Source organism: Musca autumnalis, unplaced genomic scaffold (assembly GCF_047663935.1).
Source record: "Musca autumnalis isolate F117 unplaced genomic scaffold, ASM4766393v1 scaffold_5, whole genome shotgun sequence".
Lineage (NCBI taxonomy): Eukaryota > Metazoa > Arthropoda > Insecta > Diptera > Muscidae > Musca > Musca autumnalis.
The window spans coordinates 171,873,156-171,900,828 of record NW_027412088.1 but is presented as its reverse complement, the minus strand read 5'-3'; the positions used below and the strand labels follow the sequence as shown (position 1 = coordinate 171,900,828).

Sequence of the window (27,673 nt, the reverse complement as noted above, 5' to 3'; positions counted from 1 at the left end):
TCAAACAATGAAATCGCCAAATACCAGCCAGCCAGCCCAGCTAGAATAGCAACAATTTCGCTACATATGTTATAACTCTTCACGATAAAGAGCCCATTAAAATTTTTATTTTTGATAAAATTCCATGGAAATCAAACGACAACGACGACACAACACAACAATGTATGTATGTAGTGGGGGAGCCAGACGACAACAAACTGCAACGCCGTCAGTTAAAACATCAGCAGCTTAGTGACGCCCCATCCAAAAAAAAAAACGAAACAAGAAACGCCATAGTATTGCGTAGTGTTTAAAATTAAACATTTCTTGCCAATTTCGTTCTCCAAAATAAAGGAAGATCCACGTAATTCCTCGAGGGATTTATTGTTTTGTTATTTTTGGAGTGGCTAGGGCTAAATTTATATCGAAAAAAAACCATACGATAATAGCAAAGCAAAGCCCACAAAAAAAGGTAATCAATTACATGCAACTTTCATAATATTTAATCCTTTTCCCACTTATGGGCCTTACGCTACTTAAATAGGGGGCCAAATGTCTTGGCGGCGTATGAGTTGGCCAGCTCCCAGGGAGTCTAGAGAAAAGCACGAGCAAAACATGTGGACAACGTGGACAAATTTTTGAAGTGGAATTTTTTAGCGAGCAGAACACGAAAAATAATTGAAAAATTTACTACAAAGTTTTGAAGAAATTTTTCGTTGAAAATACCACGAATGATTGGTTTTTCTTTTCTTAAAAGTTTGTCGCTAGTATCAGCAACAAAAATGTTCCCTTTTAAGGGTCATGTTTTTACTGAAAATACCGGCCAGAAGCTCCTTGAATTCCAACGTAAATTTTGCCAGGTTGGCTTGCTTTCGTTGGTACTCATGTGGAAATATGAATTATGTGGGGCCAGATAGGTTTCCGGTTAGCATCTCAAAGGTATTTATGGCGTTTTAAGCAGATTTTTTGAAAGACAAGACGTGACAATTACCAATTTGAGTTCGTAAACCAGGAATCCCTAAAGTATTTGAGACTTCCCTGTCCACTTGTTAGAATTTTTTCCGATGCTATATTCAGAAAGTTTTCAACTTTTAGGAGACACTTTTTAATGAGGAGAAACGGCAGTTTGCCCTTTAAATTCCTAGATTAAATCTAGTTGCAATGCTTTCAAGGTCTACTTTACTTTTCTGCGGTTATCAAAAAGTCGAATTTTAGGAGACATTTTTAGTTTTGGGCCAAAAAAGTCGAAGAATTCCTAGTGAGAAAACTAACAGGCTGATTACGCACCTTCAGTTCTGATAATATTTTTGGTCCAGATCTGGACTTTGATGTAAAAATTCCGAATACTTTATAGGTATTTACCACTCTATCTTTAATTTTGATAGCTTTTTCCATCTTTCAATAATTTAACCACAATTTTCCTTTCATCAGTTCCAATTTCTTTGACCTTGTTTTCCATTCTTAAAATTATCCACTCTTCTTGATTGTCCGCCCCTGTGACCGAATTAACCCATATCTGGGCCAATTGAAAACTCGTGCAACCCTTCTACCAAACCTTGGAAAATTTTCGCCATACCACAACCAATAAATAAACTTCTTACCTTTTCAAATTCCAATCCCTTATATTTCATCTTATGTCAAAAAACAATAAAGCGCCACCACATTAAATCTCTACCGTAAATCAATAACATTTGTTTTTGTTTCAAAACATTCAAAATTCCCTAATGGAAAACAAAATCCATATTTGTCGCTAACCTAATCTAAATACTACTATGGTAACATACACACATTAAAAGTACCAGAAATAGCTTTGCAGCGTGACATTGATGACGTCTATGGGTTTTATGGTGTGCTTTTGATTTTGGCCACTCTTTGGACAGTTGACCGATCATTTGACGTCATTTGGTGGCACAATAAAGGCATGTCTCTCCTCATAAAAAGAAATAAGCAGTTTCATCGTGTAAACATATATAAACAAGTGATTTTCTATTATTAATTGTCGTATACAAGATAAAACAAATGAAATCGAAAAAATATTGAATGAAATATAAATATAGCTGCCAAACAAATATTTTCATTATCTTTTGGAGTGGTAAAGATTTCTTTTTTTGGAGGATTTTAAATTTTTGTCTAAAATAATAATGATAGGGTGGTAGAGTGAAGTGATTTATTTTTGCCACAAAAATTCCTCTGTGATAAGGATCGAGGAAAAAAGTAAGCATGATATGCAAATATTGATTTGTTATTAAAACGAACTTTTATTAAAGTGAAAGGCCGAAAATGCCAATATTCTTTAAAAGTCTCTATTAGAGAGGTTTCTGTAAAAGCAAACATCAATTAATAATTTGAAAAACTCTCATGCAGCCATAGACAAGAATGAAAAGCTACCTCTAGGATTCTTAGGTTGATCGAGGTTGCATCGTTTTCTTTTTTCATTTTGACATATTTGCATTTAAAGTTATAGAATTGGCATGCAAAATAATTAAGGATAGAACGATTTAGGGGAATCCAATCAATTTATTGTGTCCCAACCTTTAGAAAGACCTCAACATTGCATATCCATGTATTGGGCTTTCTAGAGAGGTATCTGTAAAAGCAAACACACTTTAATAATTTGAAAATCTCTCATGCTGGCATAGACAAGAATGAAGAGCAACCTCTAGGACTCGTAGATTGACCGAGATTGCATCGTTTTCTTTTTTAATTTTGATATATTTGCATTTAAAGTTATAGAATTGGCATTCAAAATAATTAAATAAAGTAATATTTAGAGGAATCCAATCAATTTGCTGTGTTCCAACCTTTAGAAAGATCTCAACATTGCATATCCATGTATTGGGAAGTTCCAACCTTTAAAAAGACCTCAATATTCGATGTGCATGTTGAGAGCTTTCCAACCAAAGATTGACACATTACAAAATATTTGGATTCTTAAGTCATCTGCTGAAATGTTAAAGCAGAAAAAGTTATGGCGTTCTGATTCAATTTTGGCTTCTCTAAAGAGTTTTACAAAAAAAATATTTTTACGTCTACCAAACACAGGTAGTGATATTGCAGTAAGCCAGTAGATAAAGAGAGATCAAGCCCTTTTTCACTCATTTATTTACCCACTAAATCCATTTGCTTGTATGCAAATACAAGAGAAAAACAATGGCCATATTTACCAAACATGCATGCATGCATGCTTGTTTGAAGAGTAAGTGTAAACTCATTGTTGTGTTTCCTTTGTCGAAATGCCGCCGCCACCGCCAACACCTTTGACGCCTCATCATTTAATTGTTTTCCTTTTCTTGTTATTTATTTAAAAGGTGTAAAAGTAAGTGTGAGTGTCTTTTTCTGATATTTACTGTGGGTAATCAAAAGAAAAAATGTTGATGTGTTTAAATTGCCAAACATAACGATCATGATGATGATCGTGATTTACCATATAAAACCCTTTTTACAGGATCTTCTTCTTTACGAGGTGTTAATCACACCTTGTAAATTGAGTAGGCCCTTAAGTGGGAACTCTGTAGTCATGGGCAAATAAAAAGGGATTTAGTGAGGAGTTTAGTGCTTGTATTTTGTTGTTATGCTCTTCAAAAGAAGAGAGAGATGGTAGACAGTAATTTGTTAATAAGAATTTTCCAAAGCGAAATATTAATTATGGGTATATGTGTGTTCGCTTACTCAAAATTCGTACAATTTTTTACTGGATGTTGTTCGTTTACTCTACAGAACAATGCAAAAGGCCATAGTCGTTTACACGATGTTACTGAACTTGTTTAAATTATTGCGTAAACGAACATACCTTTTTTTACTTTAAAGGCCCGAAAAGAATCAATCGTCGCTTGCTTTGCTTGCTTCCCAAATGTCAAATTATAAAGGAATGCCAGAGCCTCCTAAAGGAGAACGCAGGCGGATTTGCAAAGAGGCTCTGGCATTCCTTTATAATTTGACACTTGGGGAAGCAAGCGACATTTGATTCAGTTCTGGCCTTAAGTTTCTGACATACTTTTTCTTATCTTGTGAACAGCTGATTGTATAACATTACGTTTACATTAAACCACTTTTAATGAATGCTTTTTAAAGAGACATTTTTAGTAATGTGTGTTGTTTTAACTTAAGTTGTATGTCAATTTTGCGTACATTTTCTTATGCTTCTTCTATTAATAGCTGATTGTATTAACCAAATTGCTGCAAATATTTTTATTCATGAATATTTGCTGGTTTTAAATTAAAGTTTATGCTAAATTTGCCTACATTTTCATATGCTTCTTTTATGAACAGCTATTTGTATAAGGCTAGGTTTACATTGACAGGTTTTTAAGCAAAGTTTTTCATCAAAACAACTCTAATTTGTTTCAAATGGAACTTTAGTAATTTAAAATAAAATTTTCTTTCGATTTCAAGAACTTCTTCCCTATCTCTTTCTCTCTCCTTTTCCGTTTCCTTAGCTTCCTTAAGTGCTTATTTTTATAGGGTTTGCTAATGAGGGAATTATGGTAGTTTATGGCCACTTCTTTACATTGGGTGTGTTCACAATTGTTTTCCTTACACATTGTTGTTATTGTTCATTACTTTATAATGCTTTATTTTTTTTTTTTTTTCTTATATGTTAATATGTATGTGTATGCGTGTATGTGGTGTAAATCATATACTTACGTGCTAATGATATATCTGTTGCTGTCACTTTGCCGGCGGCATTTATATGTAATGCCCTCTCGTGATTTTTTAACATTATCACATAATCGTTTGTTTTCTTTGAACATGCTGTTGTTGCAAAGGCAAACATTACCTACAAAGAAATTGGAAAAAAAGAAAAAGAAAAATGGGTGGATGAAAAATCAATAACAACAAAGAATATATGTAGGTACTGGAACTATAGATATATAAATTAAGTATTAATGTTGTTTTTTTTGGAAAATTAATTGTTAATGTTTGTGGCGCGATCTACGCCCAAAAAATTAAATTTAATGTAAACATTTATAAAAACAACGGCAAGAAATCAGTATCAATATCAAATTTCCCTCCAAAACCAAACTGACAACAATGTCTATGACAAAAATGAAAAATACTTTTTTTCTGCTGACCATTTGTCTGCAATTTATTGCAGCGGCATATTGAGTTACTATAAAGTTAAAAAAATAAAATGCTGATATGGACAATTATCACGTTTGTTTTTGGTGGGCATGAATGAAAAATATGAGTAGACAAATTTTGGAAACATGAGAGAGTCATGCTAGAGCAAATTTGTGGATTTTATGAACTGGGTTTGGTTTAAGATTTGGTTATAGCCGTTTAACGACATTCTATTAAAATCCGTTTGATGTAAATGCAGCATAAGCAATTAAATCTAGTTCGAGCTGCCCCTAAATCATGGGTTTTGGGAAGGTACATCCTTTATTTGATAGATATTCAATGGAATTGACTTCCAACGATGCGTTGTTCATTAATAATAAAATTCTGGAATAGATCAATTATTTCGAATGATTGGGCTTGATGTAAATCCGCTATTATTAAGTGCCAAACAGCTGCTAGTTAGTAGGGATTCCTAGATTAGATAAACATTGAGCAGCTGACCATTAGCAGATGATTAAAAAACAGCTGATCGAACTTGCTAAATGTTGCTGGGAAAAATTCTTTTAGCAACTTTTAGCAATTTCTCAGCAGACAACTGTCAAAATTGTTCTCTCACTTCACTCTCATTTACTGAACTTTTGTGAAAAAAGGCAGCATTTAGTAACATTTCGTAATAATATCAAAATCATTTGGAATGATTGGTTGGGTTGCTGGATCCGAAACATAAATGTTACAAACCAAAATACTTTGGCAGAATTTCTCGATTTTTTGTCATGAATTTATTTATTTTTCCTTCCAAAGCCTTCATTTCTCAGTTTTTACCTTTCTGCGCCATTTCATTTCCCAACAACTGTTCACAAGTGTGTGGTTTAGTGAGTGTATGGGTACTTAAAGTCTGCCCTGATTTGGCCCAAGCCATATTAACGCTATTCTGACCACACAAATGTCATTATTATTACCGTTGTTTGTCTCTTTTGCCTTTTTTTGCTTCTTCTCCTTTAACATATTCCGTTTCCATACCGCATATGAATGTGTTTCAGTCATATTTTTTTCAAGCTTCTTCTTCCTTTTTTCTGACCACAGTCATCGTGGTCTTATAGTCGTCTGTGACGCAAAAAATATTGAATCCAAGCAATGTCTTGAGAGATTACATATTAGGAGGTTGGTTGGAGGTGGGTGGATATTAATAGACAAACTGTCTGTGGCAAGGATTATAAACTTGGGTAAGGCGGCGGCACAAAAATTAGGTGGCTGCCGGCCTGCTTGCTCGCTGGGTTGATGGGGCGATATTATGGGGACACATGTGGCGTTTTGGGTTACCGTCATTCAAGCAAGCATCAAACAGTGAGAGAGAAAGAAAGGAAATCTGTATAAACGAACTTCATTCAAAGGGAAAGGGCGCAAAAAGGAAATGTCATTTGCTTTATGTGTTTTAGAAAGGATATACTTGAGAGCAATTGCAAATGATCAAAGCAAAAATATTACGTTCTTTTTAATGGGAGGAAAAGACATTTTTGGGGGAATTTATAGGAAAGAATGGGATGATTTTTTTTTTTAATAGAGACAATAAATTTTTAGTTTCGCTTAACGCCGTAATTCTCCATTAGAATCTTTGGCTGATGATTTTCGAAGAACTCCAGCCGAGAGAAAAAGCGGGAGGAAATGACATCAATTTTAATACATAAAATTATGTAAGTCAGCTAGAAAAGCTTGGAACAGTTTGAGTGAAATATAGTTTTAAATTAAAGTTCATGCTAAATTTGCCTACATTTTCATATGCTTCTTCTATAAACAGCTGTTTGTATAAGGCTAGGTTTACATTGACAGGTTTTTAAGCAACGTTTTTCATCCAAACAACTCTAATTTGTTTCAAATGGAACTTCAGTTATTTAAAATAAAATTTTCTTTCGATTTCAAGAACTTCTTCCCTATCTCTTTCTCTCTCCTTTTCCATTTCCTTAGCTTCTTTAAGTGCTTGTTTTTATAGGGTTTGCTAATAGGAAATATGAATGGAAGAAATCAATGAAATCCATTAGACCCAGCGATAATTCTCATCAGTTATTGATCAAGTAATTGAGTCAGGTACCAAGTTGAGTTGAGACGTTTTATCGATTAATATTAGAAAGAAAAAAGGCAATGGAATCCAGCAATATCTGTGAGAATTTATGTAGCTCGGTGGATAAACTATTGAGGCATAGATTTAAGTGAAGACCTTTTAGTGATAATGATTCAATAGTACGAAAAGGACATAATATGATGTTAGTTGATTAGAGAAACTTTAAACAATTTGTGTTAAGTACATCGACGCAAAGGCCCAATGAAAAATGTGGCCAAGCAGTTGTATAATACGAGAATGGAAAAAGGCTTTTGAATCGGGCAATGCCCTCAGAATTTGCACGAGTCGTGGTTCAATTAGATGAGACTTGTACAAAATTCACTGAATTATTAGTTGTTCATAAGTTTGCCGTGTCGTTCAATGCCTTTATTCTGGCATTGGATAAGCTAAGTGATATTAAATTAAAAATTTCAGAGGAATATGAAATGCGAAATTAATAAAAATTTTAAGTTTTGGCTTCTGAACTTGAGAATATATTTTATTACTATTCTTATGGCCAGATCAAATTTACACGTGCGATTTTCTGATACGATTTCCCACCCTCCACCTATATCTTAGTCGTGTTATTTTTTACAATTCTCCATACTTACCATCATAAAAAAAATAATCCTGGCATAGAGTGTAAACTGTGGTAACCTGTAACGAAAGAGAAACAGATAAAAACAATAAAATCAACGTGAATAAAAATTAAATTTCATACAAATTACATATAATTAACAATAAACTGGGTATTTATGGCCAATAATAAATGGCCATAAATGTTGGAAATAATGGCAAAGACATGAATGGACAAACAAACAAACCTACACCTTCAACACTTTATAATCAACAATCTTGATTTGAGTTATTATTGAAATTGAAACTAAAGAAATTAAAATCTCCTAACAAATCGTGAGTATGGCATAAAAAATTTGCAAAAACAAACAAAACTATAAAATTTAATAAAGAAAAAAAAAATAAATGCAACAATGAAATATGATTATAATTTATTACTAATAACTATTAAATTTGGTCATATGTAAAAATCACATTTAAAAGCCTTACCATGTATGACCATTCGATCCCACCAAACAATCACTTAAATAACCATTGACCATATTATTAAAACGTGAGTATATTTTCTAATTAAGTAACATTTATTTTGTGTTTAAAAACAACAACAAAGACTATTAACATTATTTATTAAACTATCATCAACAATTAGTTAGAAAAAGACCCCCACGACACTCAACACAGTTGCATATAAAATTATAGCACATGCTGGGCTAATTTACATAGTTAATGGGTTGGAAAATCAAATCGCTTTGAAATGCAAAGAAAAACAAAACATGTTGCAATTCCATCATTAAAGCCGTATGATTTATTATTATTATGAAATTTATATGCAAATTGTAGTTTAAATATTACTTACATAAATAGACAAGTCAATGATGATGACAGTCATGTGTCGTACACATAAAAACTGTGACATTGTTTTGAAAAAAGAAACAAGTTTTTTCTTTTCACTTTTTTCCATTTTTAATAAATCATATTACTGCTATTATAGAATTTGAGAATTTTTGTGACGCAAAAAACTTGAAATATTTGCATTTAAAGTTGTGGATCTTCAGCTTCTCGAGACACATATTGTCAGAACTGGAAATTAAAAACGATTTTTGTAGAACAACACCTGTTATAAAATTTAGATTTTTGAAGTAATTGTATTGGAACCAGGTATGACATATGTCTTAAAAATGTTTGCATTTCAAACTGCAAATCTCTGATCTCTGAAAATGATCTCAGACAACCGATGAAAATGCAGAGTGGGACAAAGATTTCCTATATAAGATGATGCTAATCGGCTAGAGAAGCTTGGAACAGATTGAGTGAAGCACATCGAACCAAAGGACCAGTGAGAAAGGTGTCTTTGAAAAAATCGTTCATACATAAGGAGCTATTAGTCGCCTAGAGAAGCTTGGAACAGTATGAGTGAAGCACATCGAACCAAAGACCCTGTGAGAAAGGTGCCTTTGAAAAAATCTTTCATAAATAAGGAGCTATTAGTCGCCTAGAGAAACTTCGAACAGTTTGGCTGAAGTACATCAACCAAAGAGCCTGCCTGATCAATATATTCTTGATAGGTTACCTGTTTATTGTGTCATGGTAGCTGCAATACAAAACATCTGCTCTGGGTACCAAACAGCTGATATTTTTTAAGCTTCACTAGATTGTTGTACAAGAAATCACACACATTCGTCTTTTACACTTGACATATTTGCATTTAAAGTTATAATTAAAAAAACATTAAGCAAAAAAACTATATAATTTGTCAATAATTAATATTTTAAAACTCTGATCTCTGAAAATAATCTCAGACAACCGATGAAAATGCAGGGTGGGACAAAGATTTCCTATATAAGATGATGCTAATCAGCTAGAGAAACTTGGAACAGATTAAGTGAAGCACATCGAACCAAAGGATCAGTGAGAAAGGTGTCTTTGAAAAAATCGTTCATAAATAAGGCGCTATTAGTCGCCTAGAGAAACTTCGAACAGTTTGGCTGAAGTAAATCAACCAAAGGTCCTGTCTGTTTAAAAAGCTGATCAATATATTATTGATAGCTTACCTGTTTATTGTTTCATGGTAGCTTCAATACAAAACATCTGCTCTGCGTACCAAAGAGCTGATATATTTTAGGCTTCTCTAAATTGCTGTACAAGAAATCACACACATTCGTCTTTTACACTTGACATATTTGCATTTAAAGTTATAATTAAAAAAACATTAAGCAAAAAACTACATAATTTGTCAAAAATTAATATTTTAAAACTCTCACAACGAAACCTTGTTTCATAAATCAAATAAACTTGCATGCTGGTTCTAAACATTATTTATTTCAATAATGATACAACAACTTGATGCTTCTGCTGCTGCTAAACATTCTTCTTTGGCAGATAAAAATTGAAACATTTGTATAGCAAAAAAAAAAAAAAAACAACAGAATTTGCTACAAACCACTTTAGCAATGAAATGAAACAACTCTGTCAAATGGAAACAAATGGATCTTCAAAAAGCAATTATAATTTGTACACTCTCATCCAACTGATGCTATTGAAATTACGGACTATAAAAGGCGACAAGAGGTTTTCAAAACACTTCAAAGCTACAAGCTACCTTATATGTCCAACCACACTTCTGTCACTATTTCTAAGCCAGAAGAATTGCTTCCTCAAAGTCGAAACACAGAAAAAAAAAATGAAAAGAAATTGCAGACTCAATAAAAATGACCTTGAACAAAATATTTGAATCAAAAACTCATTAAAATACCTGGTAGGCAAAATAAAAAAATACAAAATCTAGACACTGCAATTAGTGGTTGCGTCTATAACAAATGAGTTTTAATGAGAGAGCCGGTCATAGAAAATAACATCTTTTTCCAATAGTTGACAAATTCTTAAAAAGCTAACAAGCCAAGACATAACAACCCACAGTCGAATAACCACCATACAACCAACTATTATTAGTGGCCGCATAGTCAGGTGACATTTGTTGGTAATTTTATCTTGAAATCTTAGACAGCAGACATCTTAATCTTCAATTCGGCTCGGCTCCCCTCTACTATCTTAGAAATGTTCCTCAACATTGTTGGCGTATTTTTGCAAAATTCCAAATTGCAGACAAACTCCTTTGGAGAAAAAACAAATCAACAAACAATTTTTTTTCTTCGTTTGGTATTTGGCATTCCACCACGATGCCAAACCAAGTATCTAATATGCTTGTTATCGTAATGGTCGGCTGATGATGTTGATGGTGGTGCTGGTTGGGGTGGCTGGTTGGTTGCTGATGTTTAACACTTATCCACATGTCTTTGCAAAAATCTTTGGTGTCTGATACACACATTTATTTGTCTCTCTTTCACGGTGTCTATTGCTGGTTGTGTGTGAAAATATGTGGCACACTCCATTGTGCCGCAAGGAAACAGCAACGAATGTGATTTCGAATGCGATTCTTATCAACATTTTTTGCTTCTCTGCCAGACATACAATTTTCGTATTGTAAATTGGCAAGGTCTCTCCAAACAACCACCAACACCATTGGCGAAAAACGTAGAAATATAACAGAAATAAGAATTTCAAATTGAAAACGAAGAAAACTGTAATTGGTAGGTATTTTGGGTAAGACATTGGGTTTCAAGGTCCCAATTTATTGATATATTTCTGTGTAAAGCCACGGAAAGTGTTCAAATGAAGAAAATGTAAAAGGTTTTCAAGAAAAGTTAACGATAATAACGTTTTTTTATTTATTTGTAGGCGATGTTTGAATAAATGACGACAGTTGCCGCTGAGTTTTTTATAAATAGTCATGGTGTCCTGCTGATGAAGTCCACACTTGTTCTTCAGAGTCTTTGAAAGGTGTTCTCCGAAGAACAAGCAGCTGAGAAATATGCTAGAAAAGCTTAGAACTGTTTGAGTTAAGTACATTGAGCCAAAGGCCCGGAGAAAAAGGTTTCTATTAGAGATGCTTGGAATAGTTTGAGTGATGACATCGACCCAAAGTGAGAAAGGTATCTTTGAGAAATTTGTTGATACACAATGTTCTGTTCATCGGCTAGAGAAGCTAGGAATAGTTTATGTGAAGTACATCGAACCGAAAACCCAGTAAGAAAGATGTCTATGAAAAAATATACCTAAAGAGCTTTTAGTCGGTTAGAGAACCTTGGAATTGTTTGAGTGAAGTACATCGAACCAAAAGGCCAGTAGAAAAGGTGTCTTTGAACTTTCTTTCTTATAATAAGTTCTGTTCCTAGCCTAGAGAAGCTTGGTATACTTTGAGCGAGGTACATCGCCCTAAAGACATAGTGAGAAAGGTGTTTAACCAATTGCTCAATATGGGAATGAAAAGGCAATTAATGGAATCCAACAGTATCGGTGAGGATTTACGTCGATCGTGGGCTGTTAGTCGGCTAGAGAATCTAGGAATAGTTTATATGAAGTACATCGAAACGAAAACCCAGTAAGAAAGATGTTTATGAAAAAATATACATAAAGAGCTTTTAGTCGGTTAGAGAACCTTTGAATTGTTTGACTGAAGTACATCGAACCAAAAGCCCAGTAAGAAAGGTGTCTTTGAACACCTTTCTTATAATACGTTCTGTTCCTAGCCTAGAGAAGTTTGGTATACTTCGAGCGATGTACATCGACCTAAAGACATAGTGAGAAAGGTGTTTAACCAATTGCTCAATATGGGAATGAAAAGGCAATTAATGGAATCCAACAGTAACGGTGAGGATTTACGTCGATCGTGGGCTGTTAGTCGGCTAGAGAAGCTTGTAATAGTTTGAGTGAAATACATCGACCCAAAGGCAAAGTGAAGAAGGTCTTTGAAAAAAAATTTTCCTACATAAAGTTCTGTTCGGCGGCTAGAGTAGCTTGGAATAGTTTGAGTGAATTACATCGGCCCAAAGGCACAGTGAAGAAGGTCTTTGAAAAAAATTGCATACATAAAGTTCTGTTCGGCGGCTAGAGAAGCTTGGAATAGTTTGAGTGATGAATTGAACATTTAGAAATTTATTATCGACAACTTTTCGTTATAGAAAGTAGTTATCGTCTACAGTTCGTTACAGCAAGCTGTTAAAGATAACTATTCTTTATAATAAAATGTGTTATCGCAAAACTTTTCTTTGTAAAAAAGTTTCTAAAATATAATTGCTTTGAAACACTGTTTGTTCTACAAAATTTTGACTGAAGTACATCAACCAAAGGGGCTGTCTGTTTAAAAGCTGGTCAATATATTCTTGATAGGTTACCTGTTTATTGTGTCATGGTAGCTTCAATTCAAAACATCTGCTTTGGGTACCAAACAGCTGATATATTTTATGCTTCACTAGATTGTTGTACAAGAAATCACACGCATTTGTTTTCTACACTTGACATATTTGCATTTAAAGTTATAATTAAGAAAACATCAAGCAAAAAACTGCATAATTTGTCAAAATTAATATTTTAAAACTCTCGCAAAGAAATCTTGTTGGAATAGTTTGAGTGAAATACATCGACCCAAAGGCACAGTGAAGAAGGTCTTTGAAAAAATGTTCATACATAAATTCCTGTTCGGCGGTAGAGTAACTTGGAATAGTTTGAGTGAAATACATCGACCCAAAGGCACGGTGAAGAAGGTCTTTGAAAAATTTTCATACATAAAGTTCTATTCGGCGGCTAGAGAAGCTTGGAATAGTTTGAGTGAAATACATCGACCCAAAGGCACAGTGAAGAAGGTCTTTGAAAAAAGAAAAAAAATCATACATAAAGTTCTGTTCGGCGGCCAGAGAAGCTTGGAATAGTTTGAGTGAAAAATTGAACATTTAGAAAGTTGTTATCGACAACTTTTCGTTATGGAAAGTAATTATCGTCTACATTTCGTTACAGAAAGCTGTTAAAGACAACTATTCTTTATAAAAAAATGTAATTTCATTAACTTTTCTTTGTAAATAAGTTTCTGAAATATAATTGCTTTGAAACACTGTTTGTCCTACAAAAAAAAAAAAACACATCCCAACGACCCTTAAAAAACTTGAGATTTATTGGATTTGTTTGGTGGCTTCTTTCGTACTGATAACCTTCCATGTATGAAGGACTCAAAGGCAATCGAATTGAGTTTAATTTCAATTTACCAAATATTCAAAGAACATTTGACTAAGGAGTTCTTAAGAAGGCTTATGTTCGACTTTTTAAGGGATTTTTTTATTTGATAACTCACTCCGCAGCATTTTGCTGTTTTTCTCCTTCTTCAAGGCTTTATCATTATTTTTATCCAAAAACAATTTGACTTCAAAAGAAGCCAACAGAAGGGTCTTATGGGCATGGTTGTTGGTGTAATCGTAAAAAGGAATAAAACTTGGAATTTGTTTTATTATAAATGTGTGACTACATATGAGGCTATATCAGAGTGTGTGTGCTGGTATGTAGAGCTGTATATAACTAGTATTTCATATTATTTCAATTTATATATCCACATACATGTGAATGTTTGCAGACACCAAATGCCTTAAGGCATTTTTAGGCATCCTTTTTTCTTGCTTGCATGCCATTCACATATGTATGTACATGTGTTGTTCCAGTTGTTGTTTTGGTTCTATACATGTGTGTACATTTAAAAAAAAAATTCCTTGGGAACTTTGTTGAGACTTTTGTTGTGTAATTTCAATGCAGGAAAACGATAACACAAAAATAAGCAGATTTCTATAGTCGCAAAGTTTAGCCGGCTTCATCCCTCCTCCTACCTCTGCGTAATCGTCCTTTGAATTTGCTGAATGCTTGCCAAAGCAAAAGTAGGAAATCATTCATTCAACCCCCTTTTGCTGTTGGCGAAATTCCCATACTTTAGCAAAGCCAAAGATTTTGAATTTGAAATGAAACACATTTTGAAATGTTTTGCTATATTGAATGGTTGGTTGCCCGGTTATGGCTAGCTCACTCTTTTTCTGCATTCCATTCAAGCTGAAGATAAGCAAGCAGCAAAAACAGTTCATTGTCCGGTCAAGGGATTCTATTCCATTTTATATTTTCTTGAGATAACACAAAACGAAATACCATTAAATATCCGAGAATAGTTATTTGTTACGTTACGTATGTATTATGTCATGTCATACATATCCTTGGAAACTTTTTCCCCAACAAAAATACTGCAGTATAATGACCTCATTTGTCCATGTTTGCGTGATGTTTTTGTTTATCTTAGATTTTTTGGTTGTTCCAAAAAAAAAAAAAATAAATGTTTCCAAATTACCAATAAATGGTAACAACTAGCCTAATGCGCTGCTATAGCCCACTTCCTTTTCGCCCCAGAAAAAAAAGATGACCTTTTGAACTTTTAGCCTACCTTTATTCTTTATATAATCACAAACATGCGTGTAGTTTAATGTATTTTCAATACAATTACCGCATGTTATTTTTCAACATGACTATCAATCACCTAGCACCGAACATGATAGAGAATATCTTTTGTGATTACATAATACAAAATGTTGGCTCATGGCCAAAAACTGTAGCCATTAAAAAGGACATTAATAGTTATCTAATAAATGGAAAATACAATTCTGGTATGAGAATTCAAGTACAGCAATTGCTATGTTCCAGAACCTGCAAGAAGCAACTACTTTTTACTGCGGTAAAATGTTTTCCTTTATGTTATCGAAAAAAATAGTAGATTTTTGCAGTACGGGAACAGACCAAATATATTTATGGGCAACAAATTCGATATCTCCTAAAACATTGTCCATAAAAAGATTTCTGGGAAGAAAAGTTGTCGATAACAACATTTCCATTAAGAAAAGTTGTCTATAACAATGTTTCTAAGAGGAAAAATAGTCGATAACAAGTTTTCTATAAAAAAATTAGCGATAACAATTTTTCTATAAAGAAAAGTTGTCTATTACAACTTTTTCCGTGAAGCAAAATTGTCGATAGTAACTTTTCTGTGAAGAAAATTTGTCGATAACAGTTTTTTGCGAAGAAAAATTGTCGATAAAAGCTTTTCTGTAAAAAACCATTTTCGATAACAACTTTTCTGTAAAGAAATGTCGATAATAACTTTTTTGTGAATAAATTGTTTCGATAACAACTTTTGTAAGAAGAACATTTGTCGATAAAAACTTTTTAATGATGAAACGTTGTCGATAACAACTTTTCTATAACGAGAATTTGTCGATAACAACTTTTCTGTAACGAAAAGTTGTCAATAACAAATATACTATAAAGACAATTTGCCGATAACAACTTTTCTATGATAAAACGTTGTCGAAAAACAATTGTCGATAAAAATTTTTTGGGTGGACAATTTTTCGATAATAACTTTTCTGTGAAAAACCATTATCGATAACAACTTTTCTGTAAAGAAATGTCGATAATAACTTTTTTGTGAATAAATTGTTTCGATAACAGCTTTTTTATGAAGAAAATTTGTCGAAGACAACTTTTCTGTGAAGAAATGTTCTCGACAAAAACTTTTCTATAACGAAAATTTATCGATAACAACTATTCTGTAATGAAAAGTTATCAATAACAAATATACTATAAAGAAAATTTGCCGATAACAATTTTTCTATGAAGAACAGTTGTCGATAATAAATTTTCTATAAAGAAAAGTGTTCAATAATAACTTTCCTATGCAAAAAGGCTGTCGATAATGATTTTTTTATGAACAAAATGTTGCCGATAACAAGTACTCTGCGAAGAAAAGTTGTCGATTACAAATTTTCTATGAACATACGTTGACGATAGCAATTTTTTATGCAGAAAAGTTGTCGATAACAACTTTTCTATGACTAAAAGTTGTCGATAACAACTTTTCTACGAAAAAAGTTGTCGATAACAAGTTTTCTGTGAAGAAAGGTAGTCGATAACAAGTCTATATGAAGAAAAGTTGTCGATAACAAGTCTCTATAAAGAAAAGTTGTCGATAACAAGTTTTCTATGAAGAAAAGTTATCGATATTAAGTTGTCTATGAAGAAAAGTTGTCGATAACAGCTTTTCTGTGAAGATAAGTTCACGGTAGCTATCTGGAAAATTGCCGATAACAACTTTTCTATGAAGAAATGTTGTCAACAACAACTTTTTTAAGAAGAAGTGTTATCGATAACGACATTTTTTATGAACAAAAGTTGCAGATTACACCTTTTCTATGAAGAAACATTGCCGATAACAACTTTTCTATGAAGAAAGGTGGCCGATTACAATTTTTCTATGTAGAAAACTCACCGAGAACAAAATTCTATTGTAGAAACGTCACCGATAATATTTTTTTGGTTGGAAAATTCACCGATAACAATTGTTTTATGTGGAAAAATGTGTTATAACAAAGTTTCCATATATAAAAATAACCGATAACAAAATTGCTATATAGAACAGTCAGCGATAATACCTTTTAATGCAGACAAGTCTTCGATAACGTATTTTCCGTTAAGAGAATTCACCCACAACTAGTGGTCCAAAAGGAAAACTTATCTATAAAATTTGGTCTGCTCCAGTACTGCAAGAATCTACTAATTTTTACTATTTTTTTCGATAACATAAAGGAAAAAATGTTATCGTAGTAAAAAATATTAGCTTCTTGCTGGTTCTGGAACAGAGCAATTGTTTCTATTAATAAAAGCCATCGATAACGATTTTTGTATAAAAAGAATACTTATCGATAACAGCATTTAATATCTTTAATATTTAATTCCAATGAATAAAGTTCCGAAAAAGTATTTCTTGCCATTAGAAGCACCACGTACACACTTGTACAACGCCCCTATTTCAATTATGGCAATAAACAAGTGTTTAACTTTTTGTTGTTGTTGTTGTTGCGGCTGTCAATGCTACTACTACAATTTCAGCTGGTCTCGTTTCCCCAAAACAAAAACAATATGGGTGGCATGCTATAGCATGTCTTTTATTAATCACGTTTAAATAATATAATTTTACGTTAATTTTCCAGCACGTACGACGTGATGCGCTTCTCGGCTATGCGTTCACATGTTCACATTTTACAAGTGTCAGGCTCAAAGAGAATGGGTTCATAAAACAAGCATTAAGCTCTTGTCAGACATTTCAAACAACAAAGTCGTCATTAGAATGACGTTAAGTGAAAAATGTCACAACGACGTCCAGGCAACCAACCATCCATCCATTTCTACGCTACACCCAGAAGTGTAGAGGGTGCTGGGAGAATGGCATACTGAAGCTTGGTGCCAAGAATTCAAATAGAATTTTAATACCAAATGAAGGAACGAACGAACTAAATAGGCAACCAAGAAAATTGAAAACTAAAAGCAGGGCTAAAACAACAATAAATTTTCTAACAATGGAAAGAAACCAAAGGCCTGCCATGCCAGCCACATCAGGGTATATGGGTTTACATGCTAACTAACAATGGTTATTTTGTTCTGCTTTATGTTCTCTGGGGCTGGGTTTCCGTGTCCATGGCCCCATGACTATATCTGTGTCTGTGTCATCGTCGTCATCATCATCGTCGCATCTAATCAATATGCAAAACACACAATCAAGAACATTCATCCATCCATCCATCCACATAAAAACGCATTGTTTTTGTTTGATATCAAGCAAGGACTCAAAAGAGGACAACCAACCAACAACTACTGTTAATTTTCCTCATTTATTCGCATTCCTCTCCCATTGCCAACATCTTCATTATCAGCTTCATTAACATACATATTCCCATTGAAAATGAACACAACTACCACATAATTACATATCAATTAAATGTACCGAGCCAACAACGGGTCCCTGACATAACCACACAATGAATGTGACACATACTCTCTCGAACATAACCTCAAAAAAGCTGTACGTATGACACAAACAAAAAAGGCAAACGCATGATCCTAGCAATGATATCACCGATGCTGGTTTGATTGTTAGATGAAATCACAAAAGACAAGTATCAAATTTCAATGGTATGGCAAAACAAACAACAAAAGAAAGGTTTTCGATAATGAAATTTAAAATTTAATTAAAAGCACATAACCTCAAAAATGATTAGGTATGTTTAACAAATTGTCGATAGAGATTAAAATTAAATGAAGTTTTTTTTATGGCTGTTTAATGATTTGAAAAGGATGAAGAGGGCAAAAGGATGGGAATATTTGCAGTAGAGTGAAATAAAGGTTGTTATCGACAAGATTTTCTTCATAGAAATGTTGTTTTCGACAAGTTTTCTTCATAGAAAAGTTGTTATCGACAACTTTTCTTCATAGAAAAGTTGTTATCGACAACTTTTCTTCATAGAAAAGTTGTTATCGACAACTTTTCTTCATAGAAAAGTTGTTATCGACAACTTTTCTTCATAGAAAAGTTGTTATCGACAACTTTTCTTCATAGAAAAGTTGTTATCGACAACTTTTCTTTATAGAAAAGTTGTTATCGACAACTGTTCTTTATAGAAAAGTTCTTATCGACAACTTTTCGTCATAGAAAAGTTGTTATCGACAAATTTTCTTCACAGAAAAGTTGTTATCGACAACTTTTTTTTATAAAAAAGCTGTCATCGACTACTGTTCTTTATAGAATAGTTGTTATCGACAACTTTTCTTCATAGAAAAGTTGTTATCGACAATTTTTCTTCATAGAAAAGTTGTTATCGACGACTTTTCTTCATAGAAAAGTTGTTATCGACAAATTTTCTTCATAGAGAAGTTGTTATCGACAACTTTTCTCCATAGAAAAGTTGTTATCGACAACTTTTCTTCATAGAAAAGTTGCTATCGACAAATTTTCTTCATAGAAAAGTTGTTATCGACAACTTTTCTTTATAGAAAAGTTGTAATCGATAAATTTTCTTCATAGAATAGTTGTTATCGACAACTTTTCTGCATAGAAAAGTTCTTATCGACAACTTTTCTTCATAGAAAAGTTGTTATCGACAATTTTTCTTCATAGAAAAGTTGTTATCGACAACTTTTCTTCATAGAAAAGTTGTTATCGACAAATTTTCTTCATAGAGAAGTTGTTATCGACACCTTTTCTTCATAGAAAAGTTGTTATCGACAACTTTTTTTCATAGAAAAGCTGTTATCGACAACTTTTCTTCATAAAAAAGTTGTTATCGGCATGTATTCTTTATTGAAAAGTTGCTATCGACATGTTTTCTTCATAGAAGAGTTGTAATCGACAACTTTTCTTTATTGAAAAGTTGTTATCGAAGACTTTGCTTCAATTTTTCTTTATAATAAATGTATTTTCCACAATTTTCTTTTATAAAACACTTGTTATCGAAAAACTTATCTCTATTGGAAGGAAAATTTACAAAATTTAATTTAATTCATTTATTTTCTACAAGTTTTAGTTTTCAGTCTTCAATAACTGACCTTGTTTTTGTTTCTATTTCCACGAAACAAAAATAAATTTCAAATGAAAAAAATGGCAATATGAAATGCGAAACTTTGTTTTCAAAAAAACACACACTTTCATAAAAAAATATGATAAAGCACGTGCGTATTGGCGGTAAAGTTTATTTCTGGGAACTATAAAATAAACATGTGTAGGAGGCATTACAAGCGCATTAACGCGTTATTTTGAAACTCGTATGTGCACTTGTCAAAAAAAACCAGCCCTGTGAATACGCAAAAATGCGTTGTTGGCTGTCTGTCTTTTGCATATGCCAGACATTCTCACATAAATGATAATGGTTTTTTGTACAAGTATTATGACCATAAATTTTCTATCAGAACAAGAAATGACACAAGAAGTCTAAAAAGTTAAGTAGGCTCAATTACGTGTGGTTACTCGGCTAGTCTTTGGCAATTGACGTTAATTGAATGAGAGTACTTTGCCTCTTTCTCTTTAAGATTTCCCCCCATTGACATTGTCAAATTTATTTAACCCAAAACAAAAAAATAATTTCTTTTGTTGTGTTTTTGTTTTTAGTTATTGACGTTTGATATGATTTCTTTTGATTTATATACTACACACAAAAATATTTTAGGAATTTATTAAATTTCTGATATCACAACTTTAACACACAATGAAGAATGAAATCGAAAATCTATAACAACAACAAGAAGAGTTAAGAAACAAATTAAACAACCAGCACCTGTGTTTTTTTTTTATTCAACATTCTTGAAATCATTTATTTTGGAACAATAAATGTGACAAGTTCCACTAGTACGTCGTACTACTATTCGGAGGCCGCTTATTGGAACGTAGGCATGTTATTGGTGATAAGATTATATGCTTAACACTTTGCTACAGAATGATGGAATTTTCGGAGCTTTTAAAAGAAAAGTTGGTTGGTTTGTAAGCATTTTGTAAAGAAAATTGGTTGGAAGAAATTATTTCATAGGAAAATTAGGTCTTTGTTATATTTATGTGATCGATAACAAAAAGTTTTGAGGAAATCTTCTTCGATGCTAGGATTTTCTACGAACATTTTGTCCGATATCGGTATTTTCTATAAAAAAATTTGTTCAATAACATACTTTTATATAGAAATGTTGTTCTATAACAACGTTTCCTATAGAAATTTTGTTCGATAACAACATTTCCTATAGAAATGTACTTCGATAATAACATTTCCTATAGAAATGTACTTCGATAACAACATTTCCTATAAAAATGTTGTTTGATGACAACATTTCCTATAGAAATGTTGCGCGATAACAACATTTCCTATAGAAATGTGCTTCGATAACAACATTTCCTATAAAAATTTTGTTCGATAACAACATTTCCTATAGAAATGTTGTTCGATAACAACGTTTCCAATAGAAATGTTGTTCGATAACAACATTTCCTATAGAAATGTACTTCGATAATAACATTTCCTATAGAAATGTACTTCGATAACAACATTTCCTATAAAAATGTTGTTTGATAACAACATTTCCTATAAAAATGTTGTTTGATGACAACATTTCCTATAGAAATGTTGTTTGATGACAACATTTCCTATAGAAATGTTGCGCGATAACAACATTTCCTATAGAAATGTGCTTCGATAACAACATTTCCTATAAAAATTTTGTTCGATAACAACATTTCCTATAGAAATGTTGTTCGATAACAACGTTTCCTATAGAAATGTTGTTCGATAACAACATTTCCTATAGAAATGTACTTCGATAACAACAATTCCTATAGAAATGCTGTTCGATAACAACATTTCCTATAGAAATGTTGTTCGATAACAACATTTCCTATAGAAATGTTGCGCGATAACAACATTTCCTATAGAAATGTGCTTCGATAACAACAATTCCTATAGAAATGCTGTTCGATAACAACATTTCCTATAGAAATGTGGTTCGATAACAACATTTCCTATAGAAATGTTGTTCGATAACAATATTTCCTATAGAAATGTTGTTCGATAACAGCATTTCCTATAGAAATGTTGTTCGATAACAACATTTCCTTAGAAATGTACCTCGATAACAACATTTTCTATAGAAATGTTGCGCGATAACAACATTTCCTATAGAAATGTTGTTCGATAACAACATTTCCTATAGAAATGTTGTTCGATAGCACCATTTCCTATAGAAATGTTGTTCGATAACAACGTTTCCTATAGAAATGTTGTTCGGTAACAACGTTTCCTATAGAAATGTTGTTCGATAACAACGTTTCCAATAGAAATGTTGTTCGATAACAACATTTCCTATAGAAATGTTGTTCGATAGCACCATTTTCTATAGAAATGTTGTTCGAAAACAACATTTCCTATAGAAATGTTGTTCGATAACAACGTTTCCTATAGAAATGTTGTTCGATAACAACGTTTCCAATAGAAATGTTGTTTCGCAACAACATTTCCTATAGAAATGTTGTTCGATAACAACGTTTCCAATAGAAATGTTGTTCGGTAACAACATTTCCTATAGAAATGTAGTTCGATAACATTTCCTATAGAAATGTTGTTCGATAACAACATCTCCTATAGAAATGTAGTTCGATAACAACATTTCCTATAGAAATGTTGTTCGATAACAACATCTCCTATAGAAATGTAGTTCGATAACAACATTTCCTATAGAAATGTTGTTCGATAACAACATTTCCTATAGAAATGTTGTTCGATAACAACATTTCCTATAGAAATGTTGTTCGATAACAACATCTCCTATAGAAATGTTGTTCGATAACAACATTTCCTATAGAAATGTAGTTCGATAACAACATTTCTTATAGAAATGTTGTTCGATAACAACATCTCCTATAGAAATGTAGTTCGATAACAACATTTCCTATAGAAATGTTGTTCGATAACAACATTTCCTATAGAAATGTTGTTCGATAACAACATTTCCTATAGAAATGTTGTTCGATAACAACATTTCCTATAGAAATGTTGTTCGATAACAACATCTCCTATAGAAATGTAGTTCGATAACAACATTTCCTATAGAAATGTAGTTCGATAACAACATTGCCTATAGAAATATTGTTCGATAACAACATCTCCTATAGAAATGTAGTTCGATAACAACATTTCCTATAGAAATGTACTTCGATAACAACATTTCCTATAGAAATGTAGTTCGATAACAACATCTCCTATAGAAATGTGTTTCGATAACAACGTTTCCTATAGAAATGTTGTTCGATAACAACGTTTCCTATAGAAATGTAGTTCGATAACAACATTTCCTATAGAAATGTAGTTCGATAACAACATTTCCTATAGAAATGTAGTTCGATAACAACGTTTCCTGTAGAAATGTTGTTCGATAACAACGTTTCCTATAGAAATGTTGTTCGATAACAACATTTCCTATAGAAATATTGTTCGGTAACAACATTTCCTATAGAAATGTAGTTCGATAACAACATCTCCTATAGAAATGTAGTTCGATAACAACGTTTCCTATAGAAATGTTGTTCGATAACAACATTTCCTATAGAAATATTGTTCGATAACAACATTTCCTATAGAAATGTAGTTCGATAACAACGTTTCCTATAGAAATGTTGTTCGATAACAACATTTGCTATAGAAATATTGTTCGGTAACAACATTTCCTATAGAAATGTAGTTCGATAACATTTCCTATAGAAATGTTGTTCGATAACAACATCTCCTATAGAAATGTAGTTCGATAACAACATTTCCTATAGAAATGTTGTTCGATAACAACATTTCCTATAGAAATGTTGTTCGATAACAACATCTCCTATAGAAATGTAGTTCGATAACAACGTTTCCTATAGAAATGTAGTTCGATAACAACATTTGCTATAGAAATGTTGTTCGATAACAACAATTCCTATAGAAATGTAGTTCGATAACAACATTTCTTATAGAAATGTTGTTCGATAACAACATCTCCTATAGAAATGTAGTTCGGTAACAACATTTCCTATAGAAATGTAGTTCGATAACAACATTTCCTATAGAAATGTAGTTCGATAACAACATTTCCTTTGGAAATGTAGTTCGATAACAACATTTCCTATAGAAATGTTGTTCGATAACAACATTTCCTATAGAAATATTGTTCGATAACAACATCTCCTATAGAAATGTAGTTCGATAACAACATTTCCCTATAGAAATGTATTTCGATAACAACGTTTCCTATAGAAATGTTGTTCGATAACAACGTTTCCTATAGAAATGTTGTTCGATAACAACATTTCCTATAGAAATGTTGTTCGATAATGTTGTTCCTAGAGAAAAATTCTTCGATAACAAAATTTTCTATAGACTAATCATTCGATAATATAATTTGCTATAGAAAAGATGTTCGATAACAAAATTTTTTATGGAAAATTTCTTCGATAATAGCTTTGTTTCCTCGACAATATCGTTTTCTTCAAGTCGACACCCTGTAATTTTCCCTTCTGTGACTTCTGCAGACCAGTGTTATATGCTTGTGACGTCATTAATAGAAATTGCATCATCACTATGCTATGCCATTGGACATCGAACTAATCACTTTCTGTCAACCTGCAAATCACCTCACTCGCACTGTTCATATCGAGAGAGGGAGGATGTGTGAAATAATTGTAAAAAAAATTATATTTCACAATAAATCGTATAAAATTGTCAGGAAAATCAATTCAGCACTTTCTTGGTATTTTGGGGGTGGGGAACCCAGTTAGTTATGGGTATTGTGTGGTTATGTTATCGAATTTCATAAACACATGCCAAGATTTTGTTTCTGCTTTGGGTGACAATCAATTCATTCGTAGCGACTATAATAATTGCCAACACGTGAGCAGAAAAGAGTAACACTTGCATTTCCTGGATGTGGCGATTTGACAACCCCTTTTCAGAGATATTTATTTCATCCCCGGTTTTAACGAACGACTACATCAATCATTCACAAAATCAGTTTATAATCAACACAAGTTGCATTGTAATTGTTATTTACATATATTACAGAGAAATCAATTCTCACACTCTTCTCCGCTCCCACAGTCGTCGCAGTGTTTGTTTTTGGTGTCAGCCCTTAAAACAATTACATTTATGCCATTGCCTTGCTTGGCAATCCTTTAAAATGATTATTGTTGTTTTAAAATCCCAACACACGTGTGTTCGATCCTAATGATCCTTCAGAGCTGTGCTTTGTCCTTTTTTCTGTTGAGCACGAAAATGAAGACGAAGGGGTGGTTTCGCCTAACAACAAAGCTATGCAACTTCCTGCAAATGCAGTTTGTATAAAGTGTTAATAAGGCTAGCTGGCTGATTGACTGACTATCCCAAAGGATAGCCGTGTAAGAGGATACCTTCAACGAATATAATCCTTTAAATAGGGCGGAAGGAAGTTTTGGCTCTTAACAAACAACACCATTGTTGTTTCACTTTCATGTGATGGAATAGTTGTGGTTTTTTGGCAGTTAAAGGGGAGGGAATTGCCACCATTAATACCCTGTACTGGGTGTAGTTTGTTTTCGCATAACGAAATTTTTGCAATCACTTTTTATTATTACATCATACTTAAAAAAACGTATCGGGAAAAAAGGACCATACACACCACAGCTGGGTCTGTTCCAGCAGCGCTCAACCCTATTTGTTTTGTCACTTTGATAATTATCGTTGAGATTTTTTGTTTGATGATAATGTTTTTTTTCCTTTGTTTGGTTGGGTGATGACAGCCCGATAAGTGCCACAAAAAATCGATACATTTTAACGCCCCATGCGTTTTACAGTAGCCGGAAAACTATTAGTTGTTTTTTTTTCAACTCTCATTACGTCCCCAGTAGCAGCAGTTGTTAGAAAAATTTTGAAAATTGTGTTTATTTAACATGGCAATTGTTGCCATCTGTTAAGAAAATTTTGATTGTTAGTTTTTTTTTTTTTGGTAAATAGTAATGTAATGTTAAAAAAATACAATCAAATGTTGTTGGAGTAGATAAGATAAAAACATTTTTTGGGGGAACCCATGTAACAGAGAGAGAGAGAGTCTTTGATACGAAAATAAAATTGAAATTTGGCACCCAAATGGTAGGCAGAAAAAAATTTTACTTATTTAAGACACAAATTCCCTACTGCTATAGAAAACGTTTCGATAACAAACTCTTTTAATACAGAATACAAGCGATAAAACATTTTTGTTGAGTAAACACTCATCGATAAGTTACTTTTCTATTGAAAATTTAACCAATAACAACATTTTTCATGTGTAAATTGTTCGATAACAGGTTTTTTCCTATAGAAAAATTGTTCGGTAACAAGATTTCCTATAGAAAAATTGTTCGATAACAAGTTTTCACATGCAAAACTTGTTCGATAACAAGTTTTCCTATAGAAAACTATTCAATAACAAGTTTTCCTATAGAAAACTTGTTCGATAACAAGTTTTCCTACAGACAACTTGTTCGATAACAAGTTTTCCTATAGAAAACTTGTTCGATAACAAGTTTTCCTATAGAAAACATGTTCGATAACAAGTTTTCCTATAGACAACTTGTTCGATAACAAGTTTTCCTATAGACAACTTGTTCGATAACAAGTTTTCCTATAGAAAACTTGTTCGGTAACAAGTTTTCCTATAGAAAACTTGTTCGATAACAAGTTTTCCTATAGAAAACTTGTTCGATAACAAGTTTTCTATAGAAAACTTGTTCGATAACAAGTTTTCATATAGAAAACTTGTTTAATAACAAGTTTTCCTAAAGAAAACTTGTCCGATAACAAGTTTTCCTATAGAAAGCTTGTTCGATAACAAGTTTTCCAATAGAAAACTTGTTCAATAACAAGTTTTCCTAAAGAAAACTTGTTCGATAACAAGTTTTCCTATAGACAACTTGTTCGATAACAAGTTTTCCTATAGACAACTTGTTCGATAACAAGTTTTCCTATAGAAAACTTTGTTCGGTAACAAGTTTTCCTATAGAAAACTTGTTCGATAACAAGTTTTCCTATAGAAAACTTGTTCGATAACAAGTTTTTCTATAGAAAACTTGTTCGATAACAAGTTTTCATATAGAAAACTTGTTCAATAACAAGTTTTCCTAAAGAAAACTTGTCCGATAACAAGTTTTCCTATAGAAAGCTTGTTCGATAACAAGTTTTCCTATAGAAAACATGTTCGATAACAAGTTTTCCTATAGAAAACATGTTCGATAACAGTTTTCCTATAGACAACTTGTTCGATAACAAGTTTTCCTATAGACAACTTGTTCGATAACAAGTTTTCCTATAGACAACTTGTTCGATAACAAGTTTTCCTATAGAAAACTTGTTCGGTAACAAGTTTTCCTATAGAAAACTTGTTCGGTAACAAGTTTTCCTATAGAAAACTTGTTCGATAACAAGTTTTCCTATAGAAAACTTGTTCGATAACAAGTTTTTCTATAGAAAACTTGTTCGATAACAAGTTTTCATATAGAAAACTTGTTCAATAACAAGTTTTCCTAAAGAAAACTTGTCCGACAACAAGTTTTCCTATAGAAAACTTGTTCGATAACAAGTCTTCCTATAGAAAACTTGTTCGATAACAAGTTTTCCTATAGAAAACTTGTTCGATAACAAGTCTTCCTATAGAATTGTTCGATAACAACTTTCTTATAAAAAGTTGTTCGATAACAACTTT

General features: G+C 32.5%; 1 protein-coding gene across 1 annotated transcript in view; it reads right to left on the bottom strand.

Annotated features, from left to right (window-relative positions):
• Positions 1-27,673, bottom strand: part of pyr (pyramus) — a 68,715-nt gene that overhangs the window by 10,623 nt on the left and 30,419 nt on the right. The window contains exons 2-3 of the mRNA XM_073955747.1: positions 7,747-7,792; positions 4,624-4,756 (exon numbers count right to left, since the gene is read on the bottom strand). Coding sequence (XP_073811848.1) covers positions 4,624-4,756; positions 7,747-7,792 — 179 coding nt within the window. The remainder of the gene's footprint in view (positions 1-4,623; positions 4,757-7,746; positions 7,793-27,673) is intronic.